Here is a 23,418-nt window from a genome sequence, read left to right as displayed (position 1 = left end):
GTGCACTTGGCTCATCTGCCCTGGGGAGGGCCAGCTCCCAACAGAAGTAGGCCAGAGGTCAGTCCCAGGAAATGCTTGGAGCGGCCAGCAGGGTAGGGCCAAGTCATGATACACCTAGGAGTGGGAGGAGAGGCCTCTTTGGGAATTACCTGGTTTATCATTTAGCTGTTGGGGTGGGGAAGGAGGTGGGAAAGACAGAAGGCTCTCCCAGGAATTGGCAGGCAGCCAGGTCAGGGGCAATGGCAGCCCCCACTTGTGCTAGAAAGGCAGGCAGGACGTGACTGCTTAGATATTCTCTTCTGGGCCAGGAGCCACATCAACAAGTACAAATCGTGGTTGCCCTGGAAGGAAATGGCTCAGATTTTTCCCAGTAGCTCAATGCCTAGGCACCCCCACCTGTGGTGTGGGCATTTCACTCCATTAGGTCTTCTGCTCAGTGGCCCATTCTGCTAGCCACAGCTCACATTTACTCAAATTATGAAAAAGGTTAATTTTCCCATATTGAGTTTCTCTGCAAAAGCTGCTTTCAGTTGTGACCGGTAAGTTCCGTTGTCACCAATATGGGTACAACTGTTGTCACCCTGATATTCTGAAGCCATGATACTAAAAGTGTGACCCCAGATCAGTGTCATTGCCATCAACTACAAGCTTGCTAGAAAGAAAACTCGCCCTAGACTTCCAGAATCAGAATTTGCATTTTAACAAGGCCCCCAGGGGAATCCTGTTCACACTGAGTTTTGAGAAGCTCTGTTCTAAGATATTACTCCAATCCCCAGCAAGCCAAACCGACCACTTTCTTCACCTAATCAGAACGCTCGGTTCCAGTATTTCCAGATACCAGCCATAGGAAAACACATTGTTCTCTCATTTCCCTTTAACCTTATCTAAAGCACTCAATTTCCTCAACCCTTAAGTCGTCATCTGTAAAATGGGAGTGCTAATCCTACTTAATTTAAGATGATTAAGTTGAATAATAAATTAGAATTTGTCCTACAAATTGTGAATCATGATCGGAATATTCAATTTTATTATTACTCTGTGTCCTAACTCAATAACTGGGTTATAAACTCCTGAAAACAGGACAATCTCCTCTCTACCTCTTTCTTTATCTTCCCTGTATACTGAAATACAGCGTTCTGCCCATCATGAGGTCGACTATTTGACATTTACAGAAATCTCTCTTGGAATCCCCCTGCCAAAAAAAAAAAAAAAAATCGAATTTCAATCTGTGACTCCAGGCACAAAGAGATCCTGTCACTTTGACCTAATTCTCTGAGGTTCATCCCTCTAAATAATTGTATTGTCTCCATCTATAAAGTACTCTGTTACTATGACAACGCACACATAATTGCATGTGTAAGTAGTTGAGGGTGGCTGTGCAAGTCAGACTCCTTTCCACCAGAAAACACAGAAAACATTCTATCTTCCCAAATGTTACTCTCTCAGATTTGCACCAAGACCCTAGAAGTTTCTTAAACTTCCATATACTTTATGGACACTACAAAGCAATTCCAGGAAACACTGATACAGTAGCAAAACTACTGGGAGTGGAAATTGGATGGAGATCTGGGTCCCAGTTCAGAGTCTGACACCTGATTTGCAACATAATTAGGCACAGGGTACTCAACTATTCAGGGCCCTAAACCCTTCTATTGAAAGGGAAATGAGAGAACAATATGTGTTCCTATGGCTCAGTCCCTATAAGATTCTGTACTTTTCAGAGTTGATTTTAAGTGTCACTTAACTGAAATTATCCAACAAACCTTCATGGCATGAAACATTAACACGGCTCTTTTTATATGGCACGGTTCCTATGGCTCAGTCCCTATAAGATTCTGTACTATTCGGAGTTGATTTTAAGTGTCACTTAACTGAAATTATCCAACAAACCCTCGAGGACATTAAACATTAACGCGGCTCTTTTTATATGGCATGGTTCATTATCATGCCAATAAATGATTAATCGTAACTCTCTGTCTTGACCAATAATTTTGCTGGACTTTTATGATTCACAACGTGCTCTGTGTTGTAATGCTACCTCTTGAAACTGACATCCTAGCTTTATTGTTTTTTATTACTTCCCTAAGGTGGCTTTCAAAAGAGACACCAAGTGACCTATTTTTAGGAGGGGTTTAAAAGTTTGATGGGGTAGAAGTAAACATTGCTTAACTCAACCAGCAGCAGAGCCAGGGCCCAGGGACCAGCGCTTCTGTGGACTTGGCCTTTCAAGCAGCAGACCCAGCAATGAATGATCCGAACAGCTGTGTGGACAATGCAACAGTTTGCTCTGGTGCATCCTGTGTGGTACCTGAGAGCAATTTCAATAACATCCTAAGTGTGGTCCTAAGTACGGTGCTGACCATCCTGTTGGCCTTGGTGATGTTCTCCATGGGATGCAACGTGGAAATCAAGAAATTTCTAGGGCACATAAAGCGGCCGTGGGGCATTTGTGTTGGCTTCCTCTGTCAGTTTGGAATCATGCCCCTCACAGGATTCATCCTGTCGGTGGCCTTTGACATCCTCCCGCTCCAGGCCGTGGTGGTGCTCATTATAGGATGCTGCCCTGGAGGAACTGCCTCCAATATCTTGGCCTATTGGGTCGATGGCGACATGGACCTGAGGTAAGATTATCTATACCTCTAACTACTGCAATCACCTTGGAGTAATCCTTCCAGAAGCCTACGGCATTCTGAATGTCCAAATGATTTGCCACGCATCTTAAGTATGACTAAGGAATTAAACAGGAGAGAATAAATGCATTCCCATGCCTTCTAGCACAGCTGCTTAGCTATTGGAATTGGGGGATTTATATTTTGTGTTTGTGTTTTTAAATCTAACTCAGTTAACAGGGAGTTGCATAATTGCTGTTGATCTCTAGGAAAAGATTCAAAGCTTTTTTAGAAAAGTAATCTTTTCCAACCCACAAGCTTCAGCTGAGGAGGTTTATCCTGTTGGTAGCAGGAAAAAAAAAAGCAAAATACACTTTCTTTGTAATGATGAGGAGCTCTGGGTGCAATCATAAAATAAAACTGTTTGTCAAACATTAGAACCTGTAGTGAGACAGTGGTCAACTCCATCAAATATAGCCAGTTCTTTGGGCAAACATTTTCCTGGTATAAAACCTAAGGAAGAATTCGTAAATTTCCTTCACCTCTCCTGGCATTAAAAGTGGGGGGAAAAGCCTACAGCAGCTTTTTAAAAATTATGCTTACCTTACTACAAAACAGAAAACGGTTTCTCCACTTCCTACAGAGTAATCTAAATTGCAATGTTTGCCCATTTCATCCCGTGCCAGTCTGAACTAGCACTGGAAAAAAAAACTAATAGAAATAAGATGAAGCATTAATGTGACTAGATTGAGAAATTTAATGCTAAAAGTTGAATAGACAAATGTCTTTTTCCTTAGCTCACAATTCCTCATTTCCCTTGAAAGGTATGCATCTCCTTCTGCAAACCATCCAGGTGCTAATGCAACGTGTGCTTATTAGATACTGTACAGTAGGCAATTAGCTCTGTTCATCCCCAACTACTATTGGCAGAGGAGAGAAGCACAAAGTGTAGAATTGTAAACACTGGATTGATAGAGTACCCAGTGATCAATTAGGAACCTGCTGTCTCATTTCAACTGGTGCTGGTTTCTCCAGAAGCTTTAGAAAAGTCATACAAACCCTATACCTTCATATGGCTTAGTCTTTCACATAAGAAAATACATGATATCCACCTTGCAATTGCTTCTTTTTTTTTAAGGAAAGCCCTATAAAACAACATAGGATGGCAAGTGCTATTCAGGTTTAGTTAATCTGTGAACCACAATATAGCAATAAGGTCTTTTTAGACCTCAATTTAGTTTGACCTGGACACAGGTACACAGAAGTGAGAATTCTAAATGCCAGCACCTATTACACTGAGAAAAGTGAACTACTTGGAACACTGGGCCTTGACCCCCAATAAACAGCTTTCTCATAATATTTGTAACTTTTAGTGCAGAGGAGTTTTGTACCTCAATGTAATACCACACATGGATCCCTTTTATAAGACAGAAAAAAAACGTGTGTGGTGCTGGACTATTAGGTTGTTGAAATGAATTCTCTTCTGTGAGCTAAAAACAGTAAGATCTAACCTAAAAGCTCCAAGTTACATTTTTCTGTGGTTTTAAGGAAATCTTATTTCTCTTGAAACAGGAGATGATTATGTAATCCTGTCCACCTAGCATAACAATTCCTATAAATTATTTTTTTAATAAGAACTAAAAGTAGAATATGAAGCTTTGGTAGAAACCTCCAGCTAAATCCGTACAAATGAATCCTTCCAGCAAGTCAAAATAAGCCCTGTAATGCAACATGGAGCAACCTCACCTATCCAGAGCTCAACAAGACCCAATAAAAGACACTGCACACCCAAAATAAATTTCACTTAATCTCATAAATGCTCCTCATGCGGGACCGACTTAACTATTTTTATTTTAAAGCTCTGTTGTGCTGTTTCCCAGAAATAAGAAGCGGGGAAGGAAGCAGAGTGTTAGGAAGGGCAAAAGAGAAGATCAAATGCCTGCAAAGCAAAGCAGACACTGACAACACACAGCCATCTCTCTATCACTTATCCTCTATCACTTATTCTCTCTATCACATATTGTCTCTTAATTATCAATTATTCTCTCTGGTTTCTGTAGCACTTATTCTAGTCTCTGGTCTCTGTATCATTTATTCTTCTACAAACACAGGAAGATGTCACTGTATTTTAGAACAACCGATAATCCTGTTTATCATGATCAGTCTTAATCATTGAGAAGAGGTTAAATTATACTGCTATGTAAGATGATGACATTATGCATTGTGTGTTACGAAAACAATATTCCAATATTTCTTTAATACAAATTAATTAAAAGAGTAAAACCTGAGCTATTGGGTAACAGTTTTCCAAAACTTTTTGTTCTTCTGGATTAAGAACTGGATAACTAAAGTCTCCTGATAATTTACTTAGATACAATCCTATCTAACATTTATATTTCCAGTTGTGTACACTTAGAATTTTACCTTCTCCATCTCCACTTGAACTCTAGCAACGGCATGAAGACATGACTGTTTATGTTAACAGGCAGCTACACTAATTGAGCTAATGCCACACAATGCCAGCAAAACCATTCCACCTGGTTGTAACTCTCTTGGTTATGGTTCTTGGGAGAAGAAACCAAAACATTTCCCTCTCACCCTATCATCTCTTATGAACCTGGAAAGCCACTGCATTTTCCAATCTCCAGTGACTTTGAAAAATAAAAAATAATAGACAATAATCCTTGATCATTGGAATCCAGCAAGTACTATTTCAGCTCCTTCTCTGACCACTCCCAGCCTGGAGTTTGTGAATCTGATTGGTGCACATATATTTTCACCTAAGTTGCAGCTGTGCCATGGACATCACATGCACAAAAAGCATCAGGGAGAAGAGATGGTGACCTTTCAGGTGAATCTGCTTGTGGCCAAAACCCATAGTTGAGAGGACACAGAAACATCCTATCTCCTTTGTGTCTGCTCTCTCCCCAGACACAGGCAAATATCCGGTGTCTTCATCCTTCTTAATGGCCTCAGCCACACCATGCAAGGACTTCTCATTTCCTTTCTTTGGCTTCCTCTTTGGGGAATCCATTCTTATGCATCCTTCTCCCAGTTGCCCCCAATTCCTTCCCTGCCACCTACTTTCTACTTTCCTTTTTATTCTTTTATAGACTTTCCTACCACATCCTTTGTTCTTTGGGCAAATGCTGTTAGATTTTTCAACTTCCAGTGCAGCATTCATTGATATTTTAGATAGTCAAGAAACCTGACCCTGTAGCTTATCACAAATTCACAGCAATCAATGCTTCCTATGTCAACCCCATAAATGTCCTTCTCTTCTCTACTCTGGGAGACCTAACCCAAAACCATTTGGCTTTTTCCTTTATTCTCCCTAAAAGTAACCAAACATTGTTTCTCTCCAGTAGCATTGATTTTACTAGCTAATATTTATTAAACACTAGTATATGCCATGCACAGTGCTAAGTACTCAAAATAAGTTGGTGTATTTCATCCTCCCAAGAATCCTCTAAAGTTAGTACTGTTATTTTCTGCATTTGGCAGATAATAAAGTTAAGATTCACAACCTTGACCAAGGTCATTGAGTCAATGTTTGCCTGAGTCAGAATTGGAATCACCCAGATCTACCCACTACCACTTTGCAGGCTCATAAGCTTTCTCTACACTGCTTCTATCACTTTTCATTTCTCCAATTTCTAGCACTGCCTATATACACTACGTTAGAGCCTTCAAACTTGGTATTTTACTTCTAATATGATTACAGTCTTTTACATTGCTTAACACTGATTTCATTGAATTCCTCAACATTCACGAAATTTACATTTATTCTTTCTTTTATTTCCATACACACAAAAGAAAATCTCCCTGGCAGTTAATAGAGCTGAAGTCAAAATTAAGGCCAAGATTTTTTTTTCCATTTTTCTTATACTTTACTCTTTTCTCTCATTATAATATAAATTCAAGGCAGTGTATGTATTTTCTATATACGTGCCTTTTATAGAACTTCAGATTTTTTCGTGTAAGATGATATTTTCTTTTGCTAATTTAGGCTCCTATATTATTTCTTAAAATTTGTTATCTGTGAATTGTTTTGAATCTCATTTTGAGTGGTTTGATTTTGTTCTTATATTCATTCAAATAGCATCAACTTCCAGCTACCCATTCGTCTGTTCATCTGCAAGGCCTCTTCGTCAGTGCTGCTCACAAGTCTAAACCTTTCCTTCTCCAAATCCTCTTTTGTCCCTCATCACGATCCTTAAGAAACTGCTCTCACCAAACTCAAAATTATGATACAACATCATAGATTGTCTTAGCAATATTCAGAATTAAAGGTTTTGCAAGGATCTTTGAAAAAAAAAACAAAGACAGAAAAAGACTTCCTTCTTAAACATTTTCTCACATTTTAAAACAAAAATTCTCAGACTTCTCTTCACTGGAACCCAGTCAATAAATCCTCCTCACTTCCCCACCAGATTCCCACCACACTCTAGAAAAAAATATTGGATGCACAGAAAAAAAAGTGATTTTATTATAGGGACAACTTTAAATCCATTCTAATATATTTTTTAAAATAAAAGAAAAAAAGAGAACACTGAAAGAAGAGAGGAAGGAACAGAGAAAAAAATTACCTTCAAACTCCAGTACTTTCATTATAAGTAGGACAAAGTACTATTAATAACAAATTAACTTGTTTGTCTGGCGTACAATTCTGCCTTAGCATCTATTTCATACCTAAATTAAGTTAACCTATAACCAGAATAGATTGAACTGCTTAAAGTTGTAAATACATCCACAGCATTTGTTACTGTTGTAATATTTTAGCTGTACTAAAACAAGTATTTTTATCTAAATTATTTAAGCCTATTTTAAATGAGGTCATTCTGGTTAAAAATAAATATATTATTAGAGAAGTCAAGCTCTCTGATGAACTTTGTCCCACCCCGTATTTTGCCAAACTGTGAAAATTTAACTGTGCCTTGAAACAAAATTTCTCATTGTTAGCTCCTTTCTTAGTATAGTGTGTTGTTGTTGTTGTTGTTGTTTTGGGGGGCAGGTAATATAAATATTTAGCATTTTCTTTCAAGTACACCCATAATACCCTTAAGAAATTACTACTCTTGACAACCTCAATGACGACCTGTTGAGAGAAGGGCCTTTCAGAGAAATTTCTCATTTCTCTAGGTTTCCCGATTCTATTTGGTGGAACACAAGATACACAAACATGGTAACATAAATGATCACAGCAGAGAGATGCAGGGTGCAGTGGCTCCTGCCTGTAATCCCAGCACTTTGGAAGGCATAGGAGAGCGGATCACCTGAGCCCAGGAGTTTGAGACCAGCCTGGACAACATGGTGAAACCCCATCTCTACAAAAAATTTAAAAATTAGCCTGGCATGGTGGCTCGTGCCTGTAGTCCCAGCTACTCGGGAGGCTGAGGTGCAAAGATCACTTGAGCCCAGGCTTCAGTGAGCCAAGATGGTGACCCTGTACTATGGCCTGGGTGACAGAGAGAGACCCTATTTAAAAAAAAAAAAGTGGTAGTAGCAACCAGCTCTTAACAGAGTGCTTTGCATTGGTCTAAGTGCCAGACACCATTGGCTCATTCTATCCTTACAGCCATTTTAGATAAGGAAACTGGTAAAGAGAAGTCAGCTAAATTACTCAAATTAACACACTAAGTGGCACCGCCTGCTTTCAGCCCAGACAGTGTGTGGCTTTAGAGCTCAGGCTTTAAAGGCAGAGAATGTACGCTGTGTACAGATCACTTCGAAGAGGACCCGGAAGACTCACTCCCCAAAAATCTTTCTTTGACCCACTGTCCTAGTACTAGAGATAGCATCATTTGGCATTAATGTCTCCATGTAGAAAGCCTACTCAGCCAGACCCTCTTACTAAAATGCAAACACTCTGAGCAGGGATGATACCAGACACTAGTTCTTCTGAACACACATTTGCTAAATTGCCAGTAACTTACTCAGTGCTAAGAATTTAGGTCTACCGTGCCGCTTGCATGCTTTCTTTTGATTTTTAAGTCAGTTTCCGCTTCTTGTCCCAAGCTAGGGTCACTTGGACAGTAATTTTTCGGCTTTATGGCAACACAGCGAGGCCTCCTCCCTTGGACATGCATTCTATTCCAGGGGCCCAGGGAGGCCCGTTCCATCTCAGCATGGTCAGACACATGCAGCCTTGGTGGTGTCAGCTGCTTTAAATGTGTTTTCTGTTCTTTGATTGAATGTTTGAAGGATGGCACACCCAGCGAACCTTATACATTATTTAATGATGACTTTAACCCATCGTTTAATACTGTTTCTGACCCTTAAGAATAAAAGGGGAGGGAAGGACGGCACAAGGCAAAGTGGAAAGACACCAAATATGGCCCATTTTGCTGAAGGCCAGGCCCTGAATACACTCAGGCACATGTATATTACTGTTCATCACAACAGACGATGCTACAGGTTGAGACAGATTCTTGCAGGACTTTCTTATCATGAATCGAAAATAAAAATTTTCTCCCATTCGGGAGGTTGTTTGTCTACTCTGTTGATAGTTTCCTTTGCTGTGCAGAAGCTCTTTAGTTTAATTAGATTCCAAGAAAACAATGAACAAACCCATTAAAAAGTGGGCAAATGACATGAACGGATGCTTCTCAAAAGAAGTCACACATGCAGCCAACAATCATATGAAAAAAAGTTCAACATCACTGATCATTAGAGAAATGCAAATCAAAACCACAATGAAATGCCATATCACAGCAGTCAGAATGGCTATTATTAAAAAGGCAAAAATTAACAGATGCTGGCGAGGTTACAGAGAAAAAGGAACACTTATCTTCTGTTGGTGGAAGTGTAAATTAGTTCATCCATTGCAGAAAGCAGTGTGGCAATACCTCAAAGACCTAAAAACAGAAATACACTCAACCCATCAATCCCATTACTGGGTATATACCCAAAAGAATACAAATCGTTCTATTATAAAGATACATGCACACATATGTCCACCGCAGCACTATTTACAATGGCATACATATAGAATCAACCTAATTGCCCATCAGTGATAGACTGGATAAAGAAAATGTGGTACTTACACACCATGGAATACTATGCAGCCATAAAAATGGACTAGATCAAGTCTTTTGCAGGAACATGGATGGAGCTGGAGGCCATTATCCTTAGCAAAGTAACACAAGGACAGAAAACGAAATACTACATGTTCTAACTTATAAGTGGGAGCTAAATGATGAGAACGCATGGACACATAGAGGGGAACAACAGATACTGGGGCCTATTAGAGGGTGGAGGGTGGGAGGAAAGAGAGGATCAGGAAACATAGTTAATGGGTACTAGGCTTAATACCTAGGCAATGAAATAATCTGTACAACAAACCCCCATGACACAAGTTGACCTATATAACAAACATGCACATGTACCCCTAAACTTAAAATAAAAGTTAAATTAAAAAATAAAAATAAAACAGCATCTTCCCTAGAACACCACAGGTGGATGTATCAATCTGCCCGTTGCCTTTCAGCGTCAGCATGACCACATGCTCCACACTGCTTGCCCTCGGAATGATGCCGCTGTGCCTCCTTATCTATACCAAAATGTGGGTCGACTCTGGGAGCATCGTAATTCCCTATGATAACATAGGTAAGTCATCCATCTGTAAGACTGTTGACTGTTACCCTCAAACTCTCTGCTTACCCCCTGCTAGGCTCTCAGACCAGGCTCACACCTGACCGTTATTGCCCTAGTAGGAGTTTTTGCCTGATTTCATTATAAAGTCACCCCTGCATTTGAAGAGTGTTGGCAGAATGTAAATTCCATACCTTGACCTTATGGGAGAACCTGTCTTTTCTTCAATTTGAATCACCAGGGAAAGGAGCCCCCTTCCCAGCCCTCAGTCTGGACTGAGGAGGCTTAAGCTTTGGGGACATGGGAGCTTCCACCTATTCCTTAACCCAGAGTGTCACTAGTTAATGGTCATAGGATTTTGCATCCAGACACTTGAATTGAAGAAATTTTTTTTTTTTTTTTGAGATGGAGTCTCACTCTGCCACCCAGCCTGGAGTGCAGGGGCGTGATCTCGGCTCACTGCAAATTTCACCCCCTGGGTTCAAGCAATTCTCCTGCCTCAGCCTCCCTAGTAGCTGGAATTACAAGCATGCACTACCATGCCTGGCTAATTTTTGTATTTTTAATAGGGACGGGATTTCTCCATGTTGGTCAGGCTGGTCTCAAACTCCTGACCTCAAGTGATCTGCCGACCTCAGCCTCCCAAAGTGGGATAACATGCATGAGCCACCAAGCCCAGCCTGAAGAAATTTTTTAAAATCACATAATGGTTTCAAAATAGAGCACTGAGTAAGCAATCCAGAGTGTTACAACAGAAAACTGCTAGATGAAACACACTGTTTCTAACACTCGACTGTGAGCCACACCTTGACCCAAAAGTTGATTTAATGGCAAAGTCATTCTCCAGGAGTCAAATTAACTAGTAATGACTCTGTCTCATTTCACCCTCATCCCAAAAACCTTATTTTCTGTTTCTGGGGAAACAAATTATAGTGGGAGATTAAGTTATTGTTGTAACTTAGGGATGAGGGTCAAAGGAAGAACAAGAGAGTTCCTGGTATACCAGGAATAGGCATTTCCCACAGAACTATCATGAACAAAAGACAAGATATGGGCAAAATAGTAAATCAGTAACAATCACCAGGTACACTATATGCCCCAAATACCTGGGTTTTTTTCCCCACTGACCTTGGAAAAAAATCCCAATGAGCTGCCTCAAAAAGGTGTGGGTTTCCCATTGAAGAAAGCATCCAAGCAAAGGCTAAATGATGAGCCACCTGGATGCTTGTAAAAGGGACTCCTATTGGGATAGGAAGCTGGGCTGAAATGCTTTCCATTTCCAAGAAAGACTGCTTCTGTAATTTAGGGTGATTGAGGGAATATACAACTGAATTAGAATAAACTTTGTGAATACTAATTGGGGATGATCTGTATTACAATGTTTGTAGCCTCTTCTTTCTCTCCTACTCTTACCATTACCATTAGACCAAAAAAAAAATTGTCCTCCTTGACATGCCCTATTCAGTATGGGTTTTTGATATACAAGATTCTTCAGACCCCAGGAGAGAACCTTAATATCATATATAACCTCCTGACAAGAGACTTTAGGGTGACCCTCCACTACCACCTGCTTTTGCCTTCATGCTGCTTGACTCTCTGGCTGCTCTGTCAGCGGACGCCTTCCATAGAGCTAAAAACCATAGTTTCCGTGAGTGGTGACCATTATATCCCTCTCAAAGAACCTGTCTGCTGAGTGAGGAATTTTGATTCCACATTACTCAATGTGGAACTTAATCAAATGAACTTAATTAATGAACTTAAATCAAATAATTTAAGCCATAAAATATTCTCCTTTTGATATACATTCTCTTCTGGGAAATGACTCATGGAAATACTGAATAATTCTAACTACAGTGTGAATGACTTATACCATATTCTGTGATGTGGATAAATTTTGAAATAAGGAGAAAATGAAAAATCAATTAGCACTTCAATGGAGGAAAAGGTCATCATAAGAGGTCAAGAGTGAAAAGAAAAGAAAAATAGGAAAAGAGAAAAGAAAAGGGGAAAAGAGAGAAGTTTGAAAAACAAAGATATTGTTATATGTAAAATATTTATTCAGAAACAGAATACTTGTTCCTCAGTACCACAAGGAAAAATGAGCATTCAGACAAAAAGTTTTCTCAGCAAGGCAATTTTACTTTCTGCAGAAAGAGTGCTCCTCACAGATGGAACAATGGTGAGAGCACACCTGAACAATGGAGGGAAGTAATTCGTATCCCTTATGCAGCTTGTCCCTGCTACTGTGTCCTGTCTCCATTGGCTGGAGCCAGACATCACAATCTAAGCTAAAACCTGACTGGCTAATAATTTAAAACTTTTCTAAATAGGTATAGGCAATAGACAACAAAGGAAAAGAGGACGTTGCTTGTGAAAGGACTTAGAAAAGTAATAATATTTCCAAATAAGGAAGGGGCATAGGCTGCAAGCTGGAATGTACCTGTGAGCATGTTCAGCATAAATATCTTGGTTAAAGTACAAGGACATAGAATGTACTTATTCCTTTATGTCTAACAGCTACATAGAATAGGGCTTAACAAAGAGTTACTAGCACAAAGTAAGGGGGCTTGAAGGAAGTTAGTCTTTAAAAGAAATTATTATTTCTAATGTTTATTATTATTATTATTTTCCTTTAACAAGAAGGGACACTTTGAAGAGGAAACTTTTTACTTTCTACAGATATTAACCCTGCTCACCATGTTTGCCCAGGCCTCCAAGCTCACCTTTTTGCTGTTGGTTTTTCTAGTTCTTTAACATAGAAAATAAATGAACTGACTGCTTCACAAGATGTTATCACTGCTTTCTAAATTGTGGCTCAGGGTGATTATTTGCCCAAGGTCACCAGGAAGCTGGAATAGCCCACAGTCTATTCTCTACACAGCTCTATGGGCAGACGTGTTTGGTACAACTTCATGCTCCAGTGATTCAGTAAACACCTGTGAGCCCCCTCAGATGCTGACATCTGGATCGAGAGGAGGCAGACCATGCAGCTGGTACCATTAAAATAAAACCACTGCTGCAAATTGTTGTACTTACTCCTCTCTACCCCACATTTTTAAGTGTCTCGTGCCAAGAAGTTTATAGCCATTTCATCATTTAATTCTCACAACAGCACTGTAAGGCAGACATAACTGCACCCATTTTACAAATGAGGAAACCAAAGCTTAGAGGGGTTCGATGATTTGCACAGTTCCCACAGTTTGGGAATACAGAAAGGTTCAGTTCCAAATCTATCTGGCTCCCAGTCCCACCACATGAATCCATTCACCACCACTCTCTTTCATTCTCCTTCTTCTTTCTACCTTTCTTTCCTCTGATATCTACTGTGTAAACTTGATTAAAGACCAAGTTATGGATTCAATGTGTAACCATGAGTGGATGCTTTTTCATCTACATAGACAGGCACTTTACAGAGAGAACATGGGCATATGAGGCATACGTAAAACAAACAGAGCATGGGGAAAGAAAAGAGCAAGATCACCAGCCCACTGGAGACCAAAGTTACAACATCCACCTCTACAAGCAGAAGCCACACACTGTGGGTGTAAAGAAAAACAGAGTCCCTTTCCCAGTCAACCCCAGGTCCCTGAAAAACTTCATCTGGCCTCGTCTGGTCAGGAAAGAAAAGCAATTCTGCCATGGATTTCGGCAGGTGGTGCTGCTTATGTGTTATCCCGTTGGCTTGGGCTGCCTCAAAAAGATGAAGACTCTTAGCAGGAGGGGCCAAACAGATTCAGCCCATTAAAATATAGGACCAAAACCTAACCACACTAACATTCCAAGCACAGGACTTGCACCTAGATTTAAGCTACCACATCACAAACAAGTCGTATATCCAGATGGTTTTAAGACCTGCAAACTTCAAAAACTTAGGCAATCGTCTAAAGACCCAGGAGAGGGAGTTTCCTTCTTGTATTCATCCGTTCTCTCATTGCTATAAAGAATTACCTGAGCCTGGATAATTTATAAAGAAAAGAAGTTTAGTTGGCTCACAGTTCCACAGACTGTACAGGAAGCATGGCAGGGGAGGCCTCAGGAAACTTACAATCATGGCAGAAGGGGCAGGGGAAGCAGGCAGCTTCTACATGGCTGGAGCAGAGGAAGAGAGCAAAGAAGGAGGTGTGCACACTTATAGACAACCAGATCACATGAGAACTCACTATCACAAGAACAACAAGGGGGAAGTCTGCGCCCCACAATTCAATCACCTCCCACCAGGCCCCTCCTCCAACAGACCCGTCCTTTAGTTGTAATCCTCCAACTGGGGATTATAATTCAACATGAGATATGGGTGGGGACAGAGAGCCAAACCATATCACTCCCAAAACAGCAGGATGCAAGGATACCCAAGGGGGGTTTTTCTGGGGCATCTCAGCAGTACATGTGTCAACGCCACTCTTTCACATCTTTTTTTCCATTATTCCCTCCTTACTCCCCCTCATTTATCTTTTTTTTTCCTACTCTTAGTACCCTTAGTCATTATTTAATTCTGCTAAGTAATTTCTGGGCAAAAGTCATCACTGACCCTTATATTGCCAGGAGGGCTAGAAGACTACAAGGAAATTATGTTTTCATCATTATTGCATTCACTTTAAATTAATATCTATAGCCTTGGATTCCAGAATCTGTTTTCCAGTCCTAGTTCAATCTACCCAGTTAATCAATACTAAGCAACATCCACTCTTAGAATTTCACTGTTCAATATCACTTTCTTATACTGCTTTAAAAGGATGTTTGAAAAAGAAACAACCTATGAAAAGTTAGAAGTTGTTGGTGCTAAATTATATGAAATCAGCTATTGGACAAATGAGTGTTAAATAACATGGAGAAACAAACCACATGTCGCAAAAACAGCAGTAAATTTAACATGGTGAAATTGAAGTATGACTCTTTTATCTGGCCAGGTGAGCATGTTGCTGCAAAGAACTACAATTACATGAGAGGTCATCAAACATATTATCTCATGGAAAATTTAAAGCACGCTTTCTCAACTTTTGTTCTCACCTCTCTGCTGTAAATTTGAATAACTAAAGCTAGTTTTAACCAAAAGTCAGGAGATGTCAGAATACCTGGTGATCTTGAGCTAATTTTGGACATTTTCTTTCATTTTAAAATATTTTAAAATTATTTTTTATTTCTACTACCATGAACTAGCAGACAAATGTAAAATGTCATCTTTGTATGCCATACACACACACACACACACACACACACAAACCTTGGTGAGCTATTTTTCCTAGAGATATGAAGATCCAAAGACTAAAGAAGCCAAGATTCTGACAAACTAAAACTAACGTATGCTGGCAAAATAAGAAACTCTAAAAAATTAATGCAGAATTTAGTGAAAGAATTTACAGCATTGATATTATCAATTATCTACCAATAATATTAAATTATTTACTGGAGTGGGTGAAGAAGTTGAGTGAGTGTGTGTGTGCATGTGTGTGTGTGTAATTCTGTATTCTGTTTTGTGTATTCAAGAAGGAAGACTGAAATACTACTAATCTTTCTTCAGGCTGCTTGTTCTTCTGTTTTTCTCTTTCCTTTGTCACCTGTTCTGCTGATCACATTGCCCTTCTGTCATCTTTAGGTACGTCTCTGGTTGCTCTTGTTGTTCCTGTTTCCATTGGAATGTTTGTTAATCACAAATGGCCCCAAAAAGCAAAGATCATACTTAAAGTAAGTATCGCAGTTCACACTGTTAAATATTCCACTGTGACAATCAAAACCATAGGGTTTTCCATCCATGAAATGGTTTCATTCTCATTATATGATTACTGTTGAGTGGGGGCCTGAAGTCATTAGCCATGCAGTCTTCTCTTTTAGAATGTCCTTCTTTATATGTGTGTAGAGACAGAGAGGTGGGATCTCACTGTGTTGCTAATGCTGTTCTTGAACTCCTGTGCTCAAGTGATCCTCCCAAAGTGCTGGGATTACAGGTGTGAGACACTGCACCCAGCCTAGCATGCCCTTCTTTATTGCAGTCACAGGAAAAATTTCTACCCATTCTTTAAGACACTCAACTGAACTATCACCTCTTGGTTTTACTCTATTCTGTCCTCACGGCATATTACTGTTATCTCTGTTATGTGAGTTTGTGTTATACAATATATCTAAATGGCTTTCTTAGAAAATAGAACATATCTTTCTTATGTCTGTATCCATATGGCCATTTCATTGCCTGGCAATCCCATTCACTAACTATATTCTAGCTAGATGATCTGGATATGGATGCAGATAATACAGATAGATTCTGCTGCTCGGGGCAAAGTAAGTCCATTGTATTCCTTGCTTCTCTTGACACAAAATGTTTATAATCTCCAAATTTTATTTTAAATATGAAAAGGAGAAAAAAATAACAACAGTGGTTTTCATTTGCTTATACCTTTTTTAAAGTTGTATAGAGTTCTATATCCATTTTCTCATTATTGTAACAATCATAAAGGGAAGCTGGGGTGAGATTTTATCCCCAATTACAAATAAAGAAACTACAGTTCAGAAAGTTCCTGATTTACTGAAGGAAACAGAATAGGAGTAGTTGAATCCAGAAGCCAAGTCTTCCAGGCTTTCATTGAAATGGGTTGTCTTTTTGTTCTGACAAGGATAATTTTCAAGTCAGAAAATCTTCAGACTAATTGCAAATGGATGCTACATGTCCTGTTGTGTTCTTAAAGCTTAAAGCATGGGACAAGCATCAGTATTTCCAGTGGGCTGATTGCAGCCTCCTGGCTTGGAGTACATAGAAAGACAAGTTTATCATCACTTCCCCCAGGGACAAGGAGACTGCTGAGGTTTTGTCTCTGACAAACATACTTGGATTTGCTTTGACTCATGATTGCTGGGTTCACTTATTCCTTTTTTTTCAGATTGGGTCCATCGCGGGCGCCATCCTCATTGTGCTCATAGCTGTGGTTGGAGGAATATTGTACCAAAGCTCCTGGATCATTGCTCCCAAACTGTGGATTATAGGAACAATATTTCCTGTGGCGGGTTACTCCCTGGGGTTTCTTCTGGCTAGAATTGCTGGTCTACCCTGGTACAGGTATGGCATTTAGTAAATCACATTGGGAATTTTAATCTGTAATATCTGTTGTATTCCTTTGCTAGAGGTGCCATAAGACAGAACCACAAACTGAGTGGCTTAAACAACAGACCCTTATTGTCTCATGGTTTCAGAGACTAGAAGTGAAAATGAAGGTGTCACTGAATTGATTCTTTCTAAGGGCTATGATGGAGGGATCCCTTACTGGCCTTCCTCGTGGCTTGCAGACAGCCATCTTCTTCCTGTGTCTTTCCTCAGTGCACCTCTCTGTGGCCTGACTCCCCTTTTGATAAGGACACCAGTCATTGGATAAGGGCCTCCTCTAATGAACTCATCTTAACTAATTATATCTGCAATGACCCTGTTCCCACATAAGGTCACATCCTGAGGTGCGGAGTGTTAGGACTTCAACATATGAATTTGGGGGAAAGGGAGACATAATCAACCCATAACAGCTGCAAACACTGAAGACAGGATCAAAATCCTTAGCCTTTCATCAATCACATTCATCCTATTTCTGAATATGTCATTCTAAATAGGCCCATTCATTCCGAAGTCATGCAAGTCCCCAGAAAGAAAATACTGACTGCCTCTTTTTTGCTCAAAGTCTTCTGGACCATTCGGCTTACAAGGCAGATGGGGCTCTTCCATTGCTAAGTATTCTTTTTCTCTGAGTGGAATGACATTAATGAAAGCAGTTGGGCTGCCTTGGAATAGACAAGCATTCCTCCAGCTGGCAGCTGGGTGATCTCATCCTCCAAAGGCGCCGAATATTAGAATGGGTTTCACACTTCTGGATTTGGTACCGGGCAAAAACAATTCTTTTGGACTAATCCATTGAATCCACAGGCAGAGAGAACACAGGTATAGGGACAGATGCATGTATGAAGTTGGGAAAGAGAGGAGTGGATATGGGCAGCAAGAAGAGCGCAGTGTTTGAGTCAGGCAGACCTGGGCTTGCCTTCCAATCCCACCACACACCGCCCGGGGAACCTCAGGCCCAGCATTCACTCTTTCTCTGAGTTTTATCATCTGTAGAATGGGGACAATAATATCTACCTTATAGACTTTTTGTCAAGATTTAAACACAACAATTTTTTATTTTTATGAGATAGGGTCTCATTCTGTCGCCCAGGCTGGAGTCCAGTGGCACAATCATAGCTCACTGAAGCCTTGGCTCAAGTGATCCTCCTGCCTTAGCCTCCCGAGAAGCTGGGACTACAGGCGCACACCACCTTGCCTGGCTAATTTTTTTGTTTTGTTTTGTTGTTTTAGAAACAGGGTCTCATTATGTGGCCCAGCCTGGTCTTGAACTCCTGGACACCTGGGCTCAAGAAATCCTCCCACTTTAGCCTCCCAAAGTGCTGAGATTACTGGTGTGAGCCACCTGTTTAGCCCAGCCTAAACAAAACAAATTAAACAATAAAACAGCGACAACAAATACCATATCTTGAGCATTTTCTGAGTTGCTGCCCTGTGCTCTACACTGTTACCAAAATCATAATTGAAAAGGGTGAAATGAACCCTCTTGGCCATTTACCTAACACTGTGGTAAATGAGCCAACTCTTCATATGTACATATTAAATATATTTATTTATATTATATACAATAGGTGAGATGATGTATAATATACATTAATAAGTATTAAACTTATTCCATAGAAAGTTATATATTGAATAAGCCTATCTTAAATACATGCATTAAAAGCAGAGACATAATGCATATATATGTACTTATTATTACATCTGCTTTTCATGTTTCACAATAACAAAACAACAACTAAAACATGTGCTCTCTTAACATCTTCTTTAGGTGCCGAACGGTTGCTTTTGAAACGGGGATGCAGAACACGCAGCTATGTTCCACCATCGTTCAGCTCTCCTTCACTCCTGAGGAGCTCAATGTCGTATTCACCTTCCCGCTCATCTACAGCATTTTCCAGCTCGCCTTTGCCGCAATATTCTTAGGATGTAAGGAATCATGCCAATCCCATTTCATGATAATCTTTGAAAAATCCTGGAGTTGCTAAAACAACATTTTTTAAAAACTCCCCGTTCCTGGTGGTGAATTGTACAAATATATGAGAGGAAAAAGCCACCATCATATTATCATGACTTTCCAATTGCTGATGAAAAGATGGTAGTTTTACCAAAAGATTCTAGCAAAGATTATTTTTGAGTGAAAAGTAATGGAGGCCGATTCTCTCCATTGACTTTCTTTTCCTCAGTAATAAGGAAGGCAGAGGAACCTGTTGGGGCCATTTTATTGTGCGCCTTCTGGCATTCGCCCAGGAACTCAGGATTTGGTGATCTTTTTCAAAACATTGTCTTGATATGCTTTATAAATATAGGATATTTATCAGAAAACTGGTATACAAAGAAAATTTACCAGGCTAACTTACAAGGAAGATGTGTGTGTGCATGTGTGTATATGCATGTATATATATTTTTTAAATACCCATATAATTGAAGTGGTTGAAGCAAAAATGTTCCTTATGTAAAGTACTAGGTGTAGTTTAAGTAATTCTTACTTCTCCTGTCCTGTGGCATGAGGCTCCCAGCGTTTCCCATCGGGCCCCACCACCCACTGGCCTTCACCTAGTTGAAAATTCTTTCTACATTTTGCTTTCCAAGGGCTGATAATATTTAACCTCTATTTTTACATTCTATTTTTTTTTTTTAATAAAAAAGCTAGTTTTTAAAGCCTCATGACATTGTAATGAGGAATATAAAGTGAAGGCACACAACAAAACTAATGTAAATGTTAGGTCACAAAATGTCCAGAGATATAGTTTGGTTTTGTTTGGTTTTGCTTTACTTTTCTCTCTCTCTTTTCTTTTTTTTTTTTTTTTTGAGACAGCCCCTCACTCTGTCGTCCAGGCAGGATTGCAGTGGCGTGATCTCTGCTCACTGCAAGCTCTGCCTCCTGGGTTCACACCATTCTCCCGCCTCAGCCTCCCAAGTAGCTGGGACTACAGGTGCCCGCCACCACGACAGGCTAATTTTGTTTTTGTATTTTTAGTAGAGACGGGGTTCCGAGGTGGGCAGATCATGAGGTCAGGAGATTGAGACCATCCTGGCTAACACGGTGAAACCCCATCTCTACTAAAAATATGGTTTTGCTTTACTTTTCTGCTTAGCTTCATCAGCTCTTCAACTTGCCCTGTGATGCTGATCTCCTCTGCACTACTGTCTTGAATGTCATTCTCAAAGCAGAGGCTTCCTTTCCAGAATAGAATACTCTGAATCCACTGAAAACATTCCACGGATTTATCGCTGCTCCAGGAAGCAGGAGTCCAGGCCTAATTACCTTGTTTTCTGTATAATAACGTTGTTTGATCTGCCAATTTGGCACACAGTGGGATTTTTCCAAATAATTACTTAATGATGTCTACTAGATAAGCCAGAGAAAGTGGACTGGTTGATAGAACAATTAAGTAATGCACTAGTTGAACACTAACCCCAAAGAGATTGATTAATAAAAAATTAAGTTGAAGGAATGAGGGAAAGGGAGCACTCAACTCGGTCTCGAAATTTCCCAGTTACATCAGTATGTATAAAAATAAGGGAGGAATCTTTGTTAAGTGTATACAATACCTGGAAACATATTTTGGTGATAAGACTAGGATTCTAAATTTTTTTTTTGGAAAAAGGAGAGGAGGGGAAGAAAGAAAAAGGGAAAAAAGGAAGGATGGGGGAGGGAGAGAGGGAGGGAGGGAGGAAGGCAGGGAGAGAAGGGAGGGAAAGAAAAAGGGATAAACAAGAGTTATAGTTTGGTTAAATGAAATCATTGGCATAAGTTTAAGCTGAGGGACTCTCAGCTCAAAACAGTTTATAATAAGTGGCGGATCTTCAAATTGACCACAAGCTCAATTAAATTCAATAGTGTGGTTCAGTGGCTTTGAAAAGAATATATTACTAGAAGTTCAGGGACCAATCTAAAGGAGATATTGATCTTGGGTTAATAAGATCTTTGAAGCAAGTCATTATCTCTCTCAGCTGTGTATCATAATGAACGTTAACATTTATTGAGCATTTACTATTCTTCACAGACCATGTTAGGCATTTAATTTTATCTCATCTAATGTTCACAATTGCCCTATGAGGTAGCTAATATTATTATGGCCATTTTATATGTGAGGTATTAGAATTCGAGGGGTCCTATAAGGAGTATTTTCTGTCCTCCTCTTGCCTTTGTGACCAATTGAGAAGCAGAAGAAAAATCAGATATTCAGATAACAAAATAGCACTTTAACTACGGATAAAACTAAATTGGAAAACATGACTTGAATCTGCAACCAAATGGGCTTGTTGAAACCACCCTTTCCTCCACTGCCTCACACATGTGCAGACATGTACTCACACATGCATAGACACTGCAGGTCTTGCCTCGCAGGGCAGAGCCTACCCTGATGAGCTGACATTAAAAATAAGCTGAGAAATGCTTGCTATCAGAGACCAGCAGCTCCACAGAAAAGAGGAATGCTGATCACCCATCAGCCGAGTCTCTTCTCTCCGGGGGAAAGATTGAATGAAGGCAGGGAGGGAATGGGAACGTTGTTCTAGTTCAAGTCCTTCTACAGAGGACCATCAAACCCAGGTCCTGGAGGTTGCACTGCACCATGTGTATATTTGTTAAGAACTAGCACATTAACTGGGATATGGCGGTACAGAATAAATCCTCCCTATTGTTCTTATCATTGTTGAGTACCACGTGCAGGGCTGAATGCCTGAAGAAGCTTGTGGCTGCCCTGAGCAAATGTCTCCTAAAGATTTATGCTAGGTCTTCCTGAAGTGCAGTCATCCCTCTCGCCATGAGTAGCCATAGAACTAAGAATGGTGATTTCTTTCTCTAAGCAGCCTCCAGTCTACAGAAAATGTGATCTGCCATGTGAATCATGCGTTATAATCTCTATGCAAAGTAATTTTGCAGTTTATTATTATAAAATTTACTTAACTATCTGTGTATTGTTTTCTAGTTTATGTGGCATACAAGAAATGTCATGGAAAAAACAAGGCAGAAATTCCAGAGAGCAAAGAAAATGGAACGGAGCCAGAGTCATCGTTTTATAAGGCAAATGGAGGATTTCAACCTGAGGAAAAGTAGACATCAAGGGGACAAAACAGACGAGTTCTAAATTACATTCTTAAACCGTAACTATATTTAATTATTTGTTTTGGTAGGACTGTTGACAGAAAAGAGTTAAAGTGAAAATTGGAATTTCATTTGAATTCATGTATTGGTTTCAGTACCAAGTGACTGGTGGCCCAATTCTTTAATGGGACAAATATTGTTTCCTATATATATGTATATGTTTTATATATGTATGTATACTCATATAGATATATTGTCATTGAAATATTCCCCCAAAATATTCTCAGACTAAACCTGACATAGGGAACACCGAGAATGAAAACATCGTTAACACCAAAACTGAATTCTTATGCAGAATTTCCTAGCCCAGAGATGACGACCTGACTTTCTGTATGTTAAAGTAGATGTAATGAATTATTATTATTACAGTGGTCATGATTTTCTTCAGTGTTTATGATTATAAAAATTGACATGAACATCTTTCACTGACATTTTAATCATTATTTTAAAAGCTTTGCAACCTATATATTTATATAACTTTGTAATATAACATGGGCAAATATCTGACTTCTGTATTTTTAAAAAGTTGCCTTCTCCAGTGGCAGTCCAAAAGCAGAAATGAGAGGAAATTATTACGAAATAGAATTCAATAACCATATTGGATGCAGGCTGTTAACTCAGCAGCGATATTGCACATCTACTGCTCTACCTCAGGGGTCCAGTGATACCCACTAGATCTTTCAAGGAAAAACATAATTCTTTCAAATGGTGTGTATTTGGCAAAGAGCTCTTCAAATCTGGGAGAGGGACTTCCTCAAGGTTTTCCTGTGTGCAGTGGGTCCACATAACTAATATGACAGCTATTCAGTTGACAGGGACCACCCACAGTAAGCACCATGGTCAGGGAGGTGGAAGGAGGTGCAAAGACAGAAGTATTGGGAGAAACACCAAGACTCTAGCGGAGGAATTAATTCAATGGGAGATAGTATAAAATACATAGAAAACACAAGTAACAGAAACCTGGTTGAAATGCTTAACTAGAGTCAATTAGATGTGCAGGAGTAAGTAGTATAAGAAGA

At 39.7% G+C, this 23,418-nt stretch overlaps 1 protein-coding gene across 1 annotated transcript; it reads left to right on the top strand.

Annotated features, from left to right (window-relative positions):
- Nucleotides 1–2,176: 2,176 nt before the first annotated feature.
- On the top strand, nt 2,177–22,572 carry SLC10A2 (solute carrier family 10 member 2). The gene is made up of 6 exons (XM_004054715.5): nt 2,177–2,621; nt 10,099–10,217; nt 15,793–15,881; nt 17,069–17,244; nt 19,058–19,215; nt 22,224–22,572. The coding sequence occupies exons 1-6, from the start codon at nt 2,245–2,247 to the stop codon at nt 22,349–22,351; spliced, it is 1,047 nt and encodes a 348-aa protein (XP_004054763.3). The 5' UTR covers nt 2,177–2,244; the 3' UTR covers nt 22,352–22,572.
- Nucleotides 22,573–23,418: the final 846 nt, after the last annotated feature.

This window comes from Gorilla gorilla, chromosome 14, assembly GCF_029281585.2.
Source record: "Gorilla gorilla gorilla isolate KB3781 chromosome 14, NHGRI_mGorGor1-v2.1_pri, whole genome shotgun sequence".
Classification (NCBI taxonomy): domain Eukaryota; kingdom Metazoa; phylum Chordata; class Mammalia; order Primates; family Hominidae; genus Gorilla; species Gorilla gorilla.
The sequence above is the reverse complement of the archived record's forward strand: the minus strand, read 5'-3'. Positions and strand labels throughout refer to the sequence as shown.